The sequence below is a fragment of the Bos javanicus genome, chromosome 1 (assembly GCF_032452875.1).
Source record: "Bos javanicus breed banteng chromosome 1, ARS-OSU_banteng_1.0, whole genome shotgun sequence".
Classification (NCBI taxonomy): Eukaryota; Metazoa; Chordata; class Mammalia; order Artiodactyla; family Bovidae; genus Bos; species Bos javanicus.
Genome location: NC_083868.1, coordinates 107,078,329 through 107,094,944, shown reverse-complemented (window position 1 = coordinate 107,094,944; position 16,616 = coordinate 107,078,329). Strand labels below are relative to the sequence as shown.

At 38.5% G+C, this 16,616-nt stretch overlaps 1 protein-coding gene across 6 annotated transcripts in view; it reads right to left on the bottom strand.

Moving 5' to 3' along the window:
- The window catches only part of IFT80 (intraflagellar transport 80), a 129,904-nt gene that overhangs the window by 71,360 nt on the left and 41,928 nt on the right, over positions 1–16,616 (bottom strand). For all 6 annotated transcript variants that reach the window (XM_061417227.1, XM_061417219.1, XM_061417257.1 and 3 more), the window contains 2 exons: positions 14,488–14,577; positions 13,147–13,284 (listed from right to left, as the gene is read on the bottom strand). In XM_061417227.1, coding sequence (XP_061273211.1) covers positions 13,147–13,284; positions 14,488–14,577 — 228 coding nt within the window. The remainder of the gene's footprint in view (positions 1–13,146; positions 13,285–14,487; positions 14,578–16,616) is intronic.

Here is a 16,616-nt window from a genome sequence, read left to right as displayed (position 1 = left end):
GCATATGGCATACCCCAACCTGCCTAGACATATCTGATTAGACCAGGCTGGGCCAGTAACTCCTTCTCTAAAGGTGTTTAAAACTAGGACTAAGCTTCTTATTTCAGTCTGGCTGCTCTCTTGGATAGAGATGGACACTTGAGAACTGTTAACACTGGTCACCTTTAAGCAGGTAAACAGGGGAGAGCTGGGCGAGGGGTCAGTTTGCTGGAAAGGACAAAGAGGGATAAGCAGAGAGCAGAGGCAAAACGCACAAAGGGACCATGTTCTGTGTTTTCTTAGCACTCCAGTTTCCTGAGGTCTGGCTTCTGGAAGATAACTCTGTAACCTTAGAGGAAATTGCTCCTTTTGATCAATGGTTTCTGCTACTTGCATCCAACTATAATAAAATATAGTATAAATAGTCTGAAGTTATAGGATCAGCCATGCTTCTCTAGCACTGCATGAGTTCTTCCCACTTCTGGCACCTTATGTACAGCACTACCTCCTCTTATGCCTGAGTACTAAGTCGCTATAGTTGTGTCCGACTCTGAGACCACATGAACTGTCCATGGGCTTCTCCAGGCAAGAGTACTAGAGTGGGTTGCCCTGCCCTCCTCCATGGGATCTTCCAGACCCAGGGATCAAACCCACGTCTCCTGCACTGGCAGGCAAGTTCTTTACCATTGGCGACACCTGGAAAGCCCACCTCCTCTTGTACAAACTTTATACTAAAAAACAAAGAAGCACCACACTAATACTGCTCATAAGAGGAAGCAAGCGGTATGTCCGGTGCCCATGGGAAAGTTATCATAGAACTGTGGAGCTGAAAGGAGAGAGATGATCACTTAGCCCAGCTCATCTATTTTATAGATAAAGAAACTGAAGGTCCAAAATAAGCCTTTAATTTTGTAATTTGAAAATTCACCATTGGAGTCTAGACTCCAGGGCTCTACAAACATATCAATACTATTTCTACACTAAAATAAAAAATAGGCAATTATACTAAACAGCACAAGGCAGAGAATAATTGAGAATTTGTCTTTATAGCATTATCTTATCAAAAGATATTATGTACCTTTAAGGGAAGATAACTTTTTTCTCCTGTATTCTGTCAAACTACTCAGGCATGGGGGTTATTTCCCAATAGGGAAATAAGAGTTATTTAAACTAAAAAACATAACTTAACTATAACAACTTTTAAAAGTACCTCTGAAATGTCAAACTCACTCTTCTCTTTACTACTTGTATATAAATATACTGGACTTCCCTGGTGGCTCAGACGGTAAAGAATGTGCCCTCAGTGAGGAAGACTTGGGTTTGATTCCTGGGTTGTGAAGATCCCCTGGAGGAGGGCATGACAACTCACTCCAGTATTCTTGCCTGGTGAATCCCCATGGATAGAGAAGCCTGGCCAGCTACAGTCCATGGGGTTGCAAAGAATCAGACACGAAAAAGGATCCTCAAAAGTACATATCTTTAGCCAAGCTGGATTAACTGAATTCGTAAAATTATGTGTTCACAAACTAAGTTTAGGCGGGAAAGAAAACAGATGCAAAGCTTCTCTTAAGGGCACACTAATTGATAATTTTTAAGATCAATGTTCTAATATACCAGGAATTAGCAAATTGCATGTTGAATTACATGTGTTGACATACATAATTGACAATGAAAGTTATATACAGCAGTAAGACCAGTTACTGAAGATGATGATTCATAACAATTATATTAATTGAATGGGAGAATGAATGAATGGAGGGAAGTCTTATTATTATAATGACTAACTTATTATTATAATGACTATATTCAAGAACAGAGCAAATGAAAAAAGCTCTCTCTTACACAAGCAATAGCACCACCTACTGATAAATAAAAGCAACATCATCAGTTAATTTAAAATCTGGTCAAAAAAACTTTATATGTTCAGCTCTTTTCCCTTGAATTCTGTTCCACTTAACGTAATACAATGCAATTCATTAATATATCCTGTGTACTTATTTATAATTTATAATGCATGCTAAGTCGCTTCAGTCGACTATTTGCGACCCCATGGACTGTAGCCTACCAGGCTCCTCTGTCCACGGAATTTTCCAGGCAAGAATACTAGAGTGGGTTGCCATTTTCTCCTCCAGGGGATCTTCCTGAACCAGGGATCGAACCCGGGACTTCTGCATTGGCAGACAGGTCACCATTAAGTGCCACCTGGGAATAACTTATAATAACTGAAGTTTTTATCTTATATCTTTGAATCATGCATTTAAAAAAATTAATTGTAAAAATAAAGATTATGGAATATAGCAGGAAATTACAGTTTGTGCCTGATACTCCCTGACTGCTTCTAAAATAATGCCATTTCTCTTACATAGCTTTATTTTTTATAACATTTATTACATAATATGTATTTATCTTGTTTGTTTTTTATAGTCTTGTCTGCTGGAATAAAAACTCTTTAAGAGCAGGGAATGTGTTTTGTTTACTGTTTCTTTTAACACTGAGGGCACGTGCCTGGCACATAACAGACAATAAAAATTTGCAAAGGAATTAATGAATATGAAAATTTTGTTGTTGTTGTTCAGTCGCTCAGTCATGTCTGACTCTTTGCGACCCCATAGACTGCAGCACACCAGGCTTCCCTGTCCTTCACCATCTCCCAGAACTTACTCAAACTCCTGTCCGTGATTGAGTCAGTGATGCTATCCAACCACCTCGTCCTCTGTCGTCCCCTTTCCCTCCTGCCTTCAATCTTTCCCAGCATCAAGGTCTTTTCTAATGAGTTGACTCTTCACATCAGGTGGCCAAATAATGGAACTTTTCAGCTTCAGCAACAGGCCTTCCAAAGAATATTCAGGACTGATTTTCTTTAGGATTGACTGGTTTCATCTCCTTGCAGTCCAAGGGACTCTCAAGAGTCCCAACACCACTGTTCAAAAGCATCACTTCTTCGGTGTTCAGCCTTCCTTATGATCCAATTCTCACAACCATACATGACTACTGGAAAAACCATGGCTTTGACTATACAGGGGCTTCCCTGATAGCTCAGTTGGTAAAGAATCCGCCTGCAATGCGGGAGACACCGAGTTGATTCCTAGGTCGGAAGATCTGCTGGAGAAGGGATAGGCTACCCACTTCAGTATTCTTGGGCTTCCCTGTGGCTCAGCAGGTAAAGAATCCACCTGCAGTGCGGGAGACCTGAGTTCAATCCCTGGGTTGGGAAAATCCCCTGAAGAAGGGAAAGGCTACCCACTCCAGTATTCTGGCCTGGAGAATTCCATGGACTGTACAGTCCATGAGGTTGCAGAGTCAGACACGATTGACTTTCACTTTCACATTGACTGTATAGACCTTTGTCGGCAAAGTACGGTGTCTGCTTTTTAATACGCTGTCTAGGTTTGTCATAGTTTTCTTTCAAGGAGCAAGTGTCTTTTAATTTCATGACTTCAGTCACCATCTGCAGTGATTTTAGAGCCCAAGAAAATAAAGTCTGTCACTGTTTCGATTGTTTCCCCATCTATATGCCATAAAGTGATGGGCCCAGATGCCATGATCTTCATTTTTTGAATGTTGAGTTTTAAGCCAGCTTTTTCACTCTCCTCTTTCACCTTCATCAAGAGGCTCTATAGCTCCTCTTTGCTTTCAGCCATAATGAAAACAAGTGAACAAATAAATATGCAATGTGTTTTTAAACTTCCTTGACAGTATAATAGCTGTGTCAAAGACTTCAAGGATCTTGATAGACTCTGCCAAATTATACTTGAGGAAAGTTGTAGGGACAGAGGCCCATTTCCCCCCTTTCTCCCATTTTCTGATGAATAGGAAATAGCATTACATTGTAATGTTTATTTGCATGATACCCATTACTGAAGAAATTGAATTTACTTCGGATTTATGGGAGCATTTACAATGCATTTCTTTTATTGTTTGCTCATTTTTTTTTTTTAGTTAAAGATTTTTATTTGGTTCTTTTTTTTATAATTGGTGTAAGACCTGATATAAAGTCTTTGTCTAATAAGTCCAACAATGGGCTTCTGGAGGGACAGTTTCTATTTCTTTTTTTCCTATGAAAGGGCCATATTCTGTGTACTTTGCATTTTTTGTTAAAAAGTAGACCTTTTTGAATATTAAAATGTGTTAAACTCTGGAAATCAAATTCTTCCTCCCACCCCAGGGCTTTGCTGCTGCTGCTTTTTGAGGACAGTAGTCATCTGTTCATTTAGTGATTTTTCCAAATTATCTTTGCAAAGATTGTACTCCCTTCGTGTATAGGCACTGAAGTCTCCATTCTGTTATCTCAGTGATCAGCCAGCAACCTGACAAAGCCAAAGAGAAAGAAAAAAATACTCTCCCACTCTTTCCCAATTGGCTCTGAGCTGGGGCACTCCTTCAACACTTAGCCAGGTCACCTATAATTCTGCCTTAGCCTTCACCTCCTGCCTGTGCAGAGCTCAAAAGTATGCCAATGACACACCTCTAAAGTCTTGTGTGTCTAGCCATGAGCATGTGTGTTGCGCACTGAAATCTCAGTATATGTGACAGCTCTCCAATGCCCTGATTTTTCTATGTATCTTCTGTCTCAGCCTCTTCCTCCCCAGGTTTTTTTGGTCTATCTGCTGCTTGCCCCATTCACCAACCTTTGTTTCAAGTGGCTGTGCATAGAATGTCTTCACAAGTTTTCAACAGATGCCACACGGGTAGTCCCTCCAGCTCTGAGAGATTTCCAAGGAAGGCAAAACAAAGATAAGCCTTTATGCTGGTCTCTCAGGGGAACCACCAAAAGGGTCAAAAAGTACAACTATAGTTTTGTTTTTTTTTTAAGGACATGGTGCTCCCTGGAAGGAAAGCTAAGACAAACCTAGACAGCATATCATAAAACAAAGACACCACTTTGCTAACAAAATTCAGTATAGTCAAAGCTATGGTTTTTCCAGCAGTTATGCATGAATGTGAGAGTTGGACCATAAGAAGGCTGAACACTGAACAACTGATGCTTTCGAATTGTGGAGCTGGAGAAGACTCTTCAGAGTCTTGGACTGCAAGGAGATCAAACCATTCAATTCTAAAGGAAATCAGTCCTGAATATTCATTGGAAGGACTGATGTTAACGCTGAAACTCTAATACTTTGGCCACCTGATGGGAAAAGCCAACTCATTGGAAAAGACCCTGATGCTGGAAAAGACTGAACGCAACAGGAGACAGGGTACCAGACGATGAGATGGTTAGATAGCATCACCAACTGAATGGACATGAATTTGAGCAAACTATGGGAGACAGTGAAGGACAGGGAAGCCTGGTATACTGCAGTCAACAGGGTCACAAAGAGTCGGACACAACTTAGCAACTGAACAACAACAAAGCATACTGACACCAACAAGCTATACTAGAACATAGGCTTCTGTCCCCAAGGCCACTGCCAAGCTAGGAATGGCAGATGGTAGGCAGGTAAACAAAAAAATGCCATAGTGCTTTCTTACTAAAATTTAGCAACCTAGTTCTTTTTTTCATTAAGCATTACTCCTGGTTGCTATAAGTTTTGGATTAGATTCCAGAGAGATGTTGGTATACAATTTTATGTAAGTGAGATTACAAAATAAAATCTGGTTTTTTTACTAAATAAATTACCATATATAGCTTTCCAGGTTATTAAACATAATCCCTCTTCCCCACTTTTAATTAATTGAGGGTATTCCATTTTGGGTATATAGAATAATAATCTAATCAGACTCCTTCTTGTGGACACAACTTATTTCTGATCTTTACTATTACGATACTGTGATGAGATTGTTATGCGTACATCGTTGTGTACATGTTCAATGATCTCTTCAGATAAATTTCTAGAAGTGAGAGGGAAAAAAGATTGAAGAAATGTGAACAGAGCCTTACTGACCTGATTTTTTAAAAATCAAAGGTCTAAAAAAAATTTAATTGGGCCTCCAGCAGGGAAGGAAACAGAGAATGGGGCACAAAATTTGAAAAAATAATGGCCAAAATTTCCCCATTTGATGAAATCCTAAATTTACATGTTCAACAAGTATAGAGAATCCAAAACATGACAAATACAAAGAAAGTCATACCCTATCAAACTGTTGAAAAACAAAGAAAACCTGAGTATCTGCAAACCAGCCAGAAGTAAAGGCCACCTTACATTCAGGAGAGCAATGATACCAACAGTCACTTATTTCTCATCAAAAATAATAACAGACCAAGAGAGTGGAGTAATATCTTTAAAGCACTGAAAGAAAGGATAAAAGCTCTGTCAGCCCAGAATTATAAATCCAGTGAAGAGAAAAACAAAAACATTTTCAGAAAAACAAGAAGAAAATTCATCACCAGCAGTTACACACTATGGGCTGTGTTGTGTGTGTGCTTAGGTACTCAGTCATGTCTGACCCCATGGGCTGCAGCCCACCAGGCTCCTCTGTCCATGGGGATTCTCCAGGCAAGAATACTGGAATGGGTTGTCATGCCCTCCTCCAGGGATCTTCCCAATCCAGGGATCTAACCCAGGTCTCCTGCATTGTGGGTGGATTCTTTACCATCTGAGCCACCAGGGAAGTCTTATACACTATGAGATAAGCCTAAAGGAAGATTTTTAGGTTGAAGAAAAATTATATTGACTGGAAATTAGGATCTTCAGGAAGAAATGAAGAGCACTAGAAATGCTAAACATTTCTTTCTTTCCTCTTTCTCTTAATTTCTTTAAAATGAATGGCTTTTAAAAGTAAAAATTATAACTTACTTTGATATGTTATACAACTATAGAGGAGAGGAGGGTAAATGGAACAACATGCATGCGAGGTTCTTGTATTTTACATGAAATGGCATTATATTAACTCTAAGTAGTATATGAGACAAAACAAGCACCAAGTAATGCTTATTCTCTGTTTAAGGGGCTGGGGAGAGGGACTGCAGTGCAAGACATTGGACATAACTACCGTTCTCCAAACACAATGAAAGAAGCCATGGTACTGCGTGCTGTGGAGACAGTGGGATGGAGCGCTATAGACCATTCCTGCTCTGCACTCAAGTGAGCAGAGGGAGCACCTTTCTCCCTCCCCACCAGATACTGTAGAGTCTGCGAGCTAGAGCCTCTCAGACCATTCCAATCCTGTAATACTGAAGCAGAGCCCATCTCCAACGAGTACCATGAAGGCTGTCCAGTGGGGTCCCAGTCTACTATCTCTGATTTACACTAATGACAGCCAAGAGGCAACATACAACTCCCTCTATGCACAATCTGGGGTAGGATCGGGAGTGGAAGAAGTTAGAGACTGGTACAAAGCCCTTCCCTGTAGCTTAGATGGTAAAGAATCTGTCTGCAATGCAAGAGACCTGGCTTTGATCTTTGGGTTGAGAAGCTCCTCTGGAGAAGGGAATGGCAACCCACTCCAGTATTCTTGCCTGGAGAATCCCATGGACACAGAAGCCTGGAAGGTTACAGTCCATGGGGTTGCAAAGAGATGGACACGACTGAGCGACTAACACTACTATGAAGCCCTTGGAACACCATCAAGCACCCTATACATGCAACTGACTTGAATACACACAGTAAAACCATGACAACTAACTACTGTGATATACCACTTACACTAAGGTTTCAAATTTGCCTCTGGGTTGAAAACAAGTACGGCAAACCAAAATAGTGCTGCAATGACTCTGAAAATGAAAATGGTATTTGAACCACAGTCTGCAAAAGTTAGCCAGGACGTGAGTTCTGAACCAATATAGGTTAACTTGCCTTCCTAAATAGAAGGTGTAAATAGGAACCAGAGTTTCATAACAGCTTAGTGAGAGTCTTTTTAAAAAAATTCCAATCTTATGATGAAAGCTAGTGAGAATATTAGATTTACTATACAACAACTGAGTTGCAGTGATGTACCTAGACAAAAATACAAAAATTTCTGCTTTTTCAAATATTTCTTTCATCAGTCCAGTTACATACATGCATGCTAAGGAATACATTCAAACCAAAACCTATTATTTGAGCATTAGATCTTTCTTTTTTCTCCCCAATACAAATATTTCTTGAAAAACATTAAAAGAAAATGTTTACAAAAACTGTATTTTTCTTGGTTTATTATTTCACAGATAACCTGAAAGTTTATATCAACATCACACTTTAAAGCTTATATTATAAAATTACTATCTAATTTCTCTCAAGAAAACCTAGAAAGAATTTTTAAGAAAACGTTAAGAAAACTGCACTCAATTAAAAATTTGTGAAGAGCCCTCAAAACAGCTCTCAAAATAGAAATAATAAATTTGTAGCAAATGCTAGGATACATATCCTTCCTCAGATTTTTATAATCTCTAACACTGACATTCTTCCACAGAATCTGGCCCTGGATAAATGATTACTACTATTAATTATACAACTCTTCCACAGAATCTGGCCCTGGATAAATGATTACTACTATTAATTATACAACTTTAAGTTACAGGTTGGGCTTCCCTGATAGCTCAGTTGGTAGAATCCCCTGCAATGCAGAAGACCCCGGTTCGATTCCTAGGTTGGGAAGATCCACTGGAGAAGGGGTAGCCTACCCACTCCAGTATTCTTGGGCTTCCCTTGTGGCTCACATGGTAAAGAATCCACCTGCAATGCAGGAGACCTGGGTTTGAACCCTGGATTGGGAAGATCCCGTGCAGAAGGGAAAGGCTAAAGAGCCTCTTGATGAAAGTGAAAGGGGAGAGTGAAAAAGTTGGCTTAAAGCTCAACATTCAGAACACTATGATTATGGCATTTGGTCCCGTCACTTCATGGCAAATAGATGGGGAAACAGTGCAAACAGTGACAAACTTTATTTTGGGGGCTCCAAAATCACCACAGATGGTGACTGCAACCATGAAATTAAAAGACACTTACTCCTTGGAAGAAAAATCATGACCAACCTAGCTGCTGCTACTGCTGCTAAGTCGCTTCAGTCCTGTCCGACTCTGTGTGACCCCATAGACAGCAGCTTACCAGGCTCCCCCGTCCCTGGGATTCTCCAGGAAAGAACACTGGAGTGGGTTGCCATTTCCTTCTCCAATGCATGAAAGTGAAGTCGCTCAGTTGTGTCCGACTCTTCGCGACCCCATGGACTGCAGCCTACCAGGCTCCTCCGCCCATGGGATTTTCCAGGCAAGACCTAGACACCATATTAAAAAGCAGAGACATTACTTTGCCAACAAGGTCTGTCTAGTCAGTTCAGTTAAGTTCAGTTGCTCAGTCGTGTCCGACTCTTTGTGACCCCATGAACCGCAACATGCCAGGCTTCCCTGTCCATCACAAACTCCCGGAGTTTACCCAAAACCATGTCCATCAAGTCGGTGATGCCATCCAACCATCTCATCCTCTGTCGTCCCCTTCTCCTCCTGCCCCCAATCCCTCCCAGCATCAGGGTCTTCTCAAATGAGTTAGCTCTTCACATCAGGTGGCCAAGTATTGGAGTTTCAGCTTCAACATCAGTCCTTCCAATGAACACCCAGGACTGATCTCCTTTAGGATGTACTGGTTGGATCTCCTTGCAGTCCAGGGGACTCTCAAGAGTCTTTGCCAACACCACAGTTCAAAAGCATCAATTCTTCGGCGCTCAGCTTTCTTTATAGTCCAACTCTCACATCCATACATGACCACTGGAAAAACCATAGCCTTGACTAGACAGACCTTTGTTGGCAAAGTAACGTCTCTTCTTTTTAATATGCTGTCTAGGCTGGTCATAACTTTCCTTCCAAGGAGGAAGCGTCTTTTAATTTCATGGCTGCAATCACCATCTGCAGCAATCTTGGAGACCAGAAAAATAAAGTCAGCCACTGTTTCCACTGGTTCCCCATATATTTGCCATGAAGTGATGGGATCAGATGACATGATCTTAGTTTTCTGAACGTTGAGCTTTAAGCCAAATTTTTCACTCTCCTCTTTCACTTTCATCAAGAAGCTCTTTAGTTCTTATTCACTGTCTGCCAGAAGGGTGGTGTCATCTGCATATCTGAGGTTATTGATATTTCTCCTGGCAATCTTTGCCGGAGTCCAGCTCCAGCAGCCAGGGAATCAGCCTGAAGGGAAGAGCAGTGTGAGCGAAGAATGATGTAGCCTCTGACTCCAGATGTGGGGCTACATGTTTATTTCAAGCATCAGGTCTTCTTTTATACTTTGACAAAAGCATTAGGTCAGAGGTTTGACATTTTCAGTTTCCCCTCACCCAGATTTATTGTCTCATTGTTGCCCTTCAAACACAGTTCCTGCTTTGGGGATTCTCTGTTTACTTATGATTACATTGTAACTCATGCTTATGTCTGGGCTGCATACCACATTCCTGAGTTTATTTCTTGTCTTTCTAAATCCTGCTTGCCCCTAGTATCCTAAGCTCTCTATCTCCTAAAAAAGCTTCTAAACTTTTTTTAGGTTTATTCCTAAACCCTAAACTCAGCCATGAAATTAAAAGATGCTTACTCCTTGGAAGTTATGACCAACTTAGATAGTATATTGAAAAGCAGAGACATTACTTTGCCAACAAAGGTCCGTCTAGTCAAGGCTATGGTTTTTCCAGTAGTCATGTATGGATGTGAGAGTTGGACTGTGAAGAAAGCTGAGCGCTGAAGAATTGATGCTTTTGAACTGTGGTGTTGGAGAAGACTCTTGAGAGTCCCTTGGACTGCAAGGAGATTCAACCAGTTCATCCTAAAGGAAATCAGTCCTGAATATTCATTGGAAGGACTGATGTTGAAGCTGAAACTGCAATACTTTGGCCACCTGATATGAAGAACTGACTCGTTTGAAAATATCCTCATGCTGGGAAAGATTGAAGGAGGGAGAAGAAGGGGATGACAGAGGATGAGATGGTTGGATGGCATCACCAACTCAATGGATATGAGTCTGAGTAAACTCCGGGAGTTTGTGATGGACAGGGAGGCATGGCGTGCTGTAGTCCATGGGGTTACAAAGAGTTGGACATGACTGAGTTACTGAACTGAACTCAAGTTGCAGGATTATGAGGAAAAAAAAAAACAAAGAGTTACATTTAAGAGTGACATTTTCAGGCTGATGAAAATATGTACTTCTTAAAAGAAACCTTAGTAAGGTTTTTTCAAGATATAAATAATTGTGTGGGAAAAGTATTCAGCACCCACTGACTTAAATTTTAGGCTCTTAACTTGATACCACTTACTTGGTAAGTGGAAAAGGTGAAGAATCTCAATAAGTATTGCCCTTCTTACCTTTCACCATATGAACTTGCCTTGACCCCCCCAAAGATATTAGTTCTCATTACTAGGAGAAGCCTGTATCTTCTTGTAAAATTTATTACAACTGTAATTAAATAAATGAGTGGGTAATTAATCATTTAATATCCATCTTATCAATAGAAAGTAAACTCCAAAGGGACTATATTTGCTTGGCATTTTTTACAAAGATGTGCAGGAAGTACTTATACAGGTAATTTAGTTTTGAGGTTTTTTGTTTGTTTTTTAATTTTATTTATTAATTGGCCACACAGTATGTGGGATCTTAATTTCCCGACCAGTGTTTGAACCCTGCATTGGAAGCATGGGATTTTAACCACTGAACCACCAGGGAAGTCCCCAGGTAATTTGCTTTTGACCCAAAATGCTTATAGCACTTATATCTTAGTGAACAGAATCATTTTCCAATAAAGATATATGTGTTCTATGTCTGTCACCTTAAAAATAATTTTCCATTTTTTATTATGTATACAAATTAAATAGCTTCAAAAATCAATGTTTTTTAAAAAAGGAAAGAAAGATGAATTATATATTTAGAGAATCCAATGAATTCTGCAAGCAAATTAAAATTAAAAAATAAATCTAGCTTTGTTCCCCTCTTCAAGAGTTATACAAAGCATATCTTTAATTTGAAAATTTTAGAAAATGAAATTTTCAAAAAACATCACCTACTACTTCAAACTCCAGGAATAACCACTGTTAAAATGTGTTATATCAAGAACTCTACTCAATACTCTGTAATGACTTGTATGGGAAAAGAAACTTAAAAAGAGTGGATATATGTATATGTATAACTGATTCACTTTGCTATATACCTGAAACTAAGACAACATTATAAAATTAACGATGCACATCTAAAGAACATCTGTCAAACAGAAGTACAGTTGTGTGCTTCTAAAAATAGAGAATTATATTTAGATTTTTAGGTACCAAAATCAGAGAAAAGCAAATTCATATTTATGCTTTTTGTGTTTATAAGGCTTTAAGAATTCTAAATAAACTGTCTTATTTTACATTTGAGGAAAATAAGCCACAGAAAAATTGTGATTTTCTCATAGTCAGGAACAATATGGAATAGTCTCTCATATAATGCTGCTGCCTTGGGAGCACTTTGATGAAACAATTCATTCTCTAAGTACAATGGTAAACGCTGCTGAGCTGGGTTGTTTGCCTATGTTTTAAACAGAATTTGTATACAGGGCATACTCTCTTATGAGAGAAAAATCATACGTGCATTCAAATATGAAATCTTTGATTTTAAAATGACCATTTAAAAAAAATTACTATCAATTCCTTACCAAAAATATGCAACCAAAATTTTTATATGAAGCACTACTGCTGCTGCTAAGTTGCTTCAGTCATGTCCGACTCTGTGCGACCCCATAGACAGCAGCCCACCAGGCTCCCCTGTCCCTGGGATTCTCCAGGCAAGAACACTGGAGTGGGTTGCCATTTCCTTCTCCAATGCATGAAAGTGAAAAGTGAAAGTGAAGTCGCTCAGTCGTGTCCAACCCTCAGCGACCCCATGGACTGCAGCCTTCCAGGCTCCTCTGTCCATGGGATTTTCCAGGCAAGAGTACTGGAATGGGGTGCCATTGCCTTCTCCACGTATGAAGCACACTGACAGTTTAAAAAAGAAAAAGTTCAAAACTCAACTCTCTATGTTGATTGGGCATAAATTTTAACACTTTACTATCTTTCACAAATATGCTTAAAATAAGTATTTTCAGAAAGACAGTAGAGAACATACTCAGTCTTCAAACTGAACTTAAAGAGCTTGAATGGTCCCATAAATCTGGAATTGACTGAACCAATATATTAAGAAGACAAATCAGAAAGATGCAGTCAAATGCATCACTGAAAATGTTTTTAAAGATTGAGAACTAGGTGTGTTGTGCATTATCACATTTATGACAGAACATCTGTGATTGGTCACCACTATGTCTTACCCCAGTTTTATCGCACAAGCGTAAAGTATGAAATGATCCAACGGCAAATAATTCTCCATCTGGAGCCCAGGCTACTGAGGTAATAGGATGCTCATGAGGTTGAGAACTGTAGAGAGGACGGCCATAACTATCCCATACCTACGAAAGCAAATTTAAAAAATCTTTTATAACATCACCACATTATTACAAACAAGTCTGCTTTCCAATAAAATATCAAGTAAAGATTTAGAAATCATCATTTTATAATATTAGCAATTACATGTCTTTACTATCCACAAAGGTTGGGGGAACTGGGGGGTAAGCTGTATTCCTGGAAACCTAAATATCTCAAAGAAAAAGTTATAGTAACATCGTGATAATTTTGGATTTTACAAAGGTCTGTCTAGTCGAGGCTATGGTTTTTCCAGTAGTCATGTATGGATGTGAGAGTTGGACTGTGAAGAAAGCTGAGCGCTGAAGAATTGATGCTTTTGAACTGTGGTGTTGGAGAAGACTCTTGAGAGTCCCTTGGACTGCAAGGAGATCCAACCAGTCCATTCTGAAGGAGATCAGCCCTGGGATTTCTTTGGAAGGAATGATGCTAAAGCTGAAACTGCAGTACTTTGGCCACCTCATGTGAAGAGTTGACTCATTGGAAAAGACTCTGATGCTGGGAGGAGGAGAAGGGGACGACAGACAGAGGATGAGATGGCTGGATGGCATCACCAACTCAATGGACGTGAGTTTGAGTGAACTCCGGGAGTTGGTGATGGACAGGGAGGCCTGGCGTGCTGCTATTCATGGGGTCGCAAAGAGTCCGACACGACTGAGCAACTGATCTGAGCTGAACTGAACTGAAGTCTTTAATTAATTCTAAAACCTATCCATTGTAATCCTTTTAAATTTAATAATAATATTCTGTTTTTTGCTTAAATTTTTTTTGTTCAATAAGTGCTCTATCAACTTTCCCTGAAAGTATTTATTTGAACCAAATTTTCTCCAACTATATTTACCATAAATCTTATTCTTCCTCACAAATTATTTTGGTCTGGAGCTGATTAACATTTAATAAACCAGTATGGTTGACTTTTTAAACCTTAAATTGATTTAAATAGTCACTAAAACAAGGCATTGTATTCGTGTTACCACTCATTAAATCAAATTTTATAGGTCAATGAAATAGGCCAAGGAGAAAGGCAACACTTCAAAATACCACTGAAAATTATAAAATAACAATTTCCTAAATTGTCAGATTAAAAGATATGACTAAAATGAAGGACTTGAAGAATATTCTTATATGCTAAATACTTTTCACCAAAATTCGATTCTTTCAACCAGGTGATAAATTCAAACATTACATACCTTATATTTACAGTCTTCACCAGCAGATAAAATCAAATCATTGACAGAGTTCCAATCTACTTTTAAAATAATGCCATCATGAGCTTTCCACTAGGAGAAAAAATAAGATATAAATTATAACTTCAAGGGCACTGAAAATTTTCTAAGACTTGTTTTTTTTCAGCCTTTTTCTAGTGTTCTCTAGTCTTCTTTGAGAAAACTCCTATCTTCCTTTCATAGCCATTATGCACAGCTATTTGTTTGTTCATTTCTGATTTAAACTAATGAAAAGCACCTTGCACTATGACATCCACTATATAACTCACATCCTTCAAGTCTCAATAGCCTGGACCCCAGATGGAAAATCACTTGCTGTTAAACTATTAAAAGCCTGAAGTTTGTGTGATGATAATGGAATGAATATGAATATATGTTATGTACTCCAAAACTTAGTTAAATCCAAGTTTTTCTCCCTTTGCACAGCTAATCCTGTTATTGATACTGCTTTCATTTTTGTTTGCTAATTCTTTTCTTTAAAAAAAAAAAATCTTCTACTATATGGACATCCTCTTTATTACTCCCTTTATTCTTTCCTGTTCATTCCCCTAAGATTCATTCTCTTTACCTTCATGTCCTTAGAATAGACACTAACTACTCTGAGAACCTTCTGCTGTATTTACTATATAACAAAGAGGCTTTCTACAGATATATATATCCTATACATATACAGAATACACACATATTTGTGTATATATCTACATAAGTCACACCAAAATTGGCAAATCTAGTAAGTAAATATGGATGTCTTCTCACTCTTAAATATAATTTATGTGCTCATTTAGCTATTACCACACATGTAATTAAAAGCCATTAGTCTTTCACTATATTTGAATAATATAACTGAAAAAAAATTTTTCTTGAAGACTATAAGGTACGTTTTAATGTCTGAGTCAACTAAATTTGCATCAAAGAGTGACTGATTTCAAGGATTTTCATTCTATAGATCCTTCCCAATCTATTGTTCTTCATGTATATGGAAAAAAAACCCACATCAAATTAGGGTCAAATAAGCAACAGCAGCAAGCCCTAAGAATAAGCAATAATTCATAACTTGCTTTATTCAAAATACATAAAAATATACAATGTCAAAAACAAATGTTTTGAAAGCAATAATTTTCACAAGTTACTTTAAATTAAGCCACTGTCCTGAAATAAACTGCAAAGATAAAAATTTCAATATACAAACATTATTTATTTTAAAGCTAAAAAAATAAAATGTTCATATTTAAATGTTAGGAACAAAATATGGTTTAAATTTTCCTTATAATTTAGGATATCACTTATACAGTACATATATTTACACATTATACATAATGCATACACCATTTTCAATTATTTCTTAAGGTATTAGGCATTTTGTGAAATTCCTCTGAACCATGAGCTCCTTGAAGGCAGAAACTATGTTCTGTTTCACTTTGAATATGTTATAGTACAAGGCTTACACTCAACATAGTACCTGACATATAGTAAGTATGCATCACATTCTCACTGATTGACTAAATAAACAGAAGTTTCTTCACTATGAAACCAAGTTCTGGGCCTCTAGAAGAGTCCCTAAAGCTCTTAAAGGAAATTAAGTGTACACTTTTGAACTGTATTCTACAAGCAAGAATTAAGTAAGCATTCTTTTTTGTGAACAATCTAAAGTTGAGTATATATTTATACCCAAGGAAAAACTGCTGGAACTTTAGTTTTCCAAAAGAAATAGAAGATTTGCATTAAATTACGAATTCCATTTAACTCCTTTAACTCCTTCACTTTAGCTGAATTTTTCCCTCCACTATTTCCTGAGTCAAAGGTTTCACCGAGCCACAAAACCAGAACTTTATCAATGGTGATATAAGCATCTTCCTGAGCTTAATTTATATATGCTTAATTACAGGTATCTAAACAAATCACGGGCTTCCCTGGTGGCTCAAACAGTAAAGAATCTGCCTGCAATTCGGGAGATGTGGGTTCAGTCCCTGGGTTGGGAAGATCCCCTGGAGGAGGGCATGGCAAGCCATTCCAGTATTCTTGCCTGGAGAATCCCCATGGACAGAGGTGCCTGGCAGGCTACAGGCCATGGAATTGCAAAGAACTGGACACAA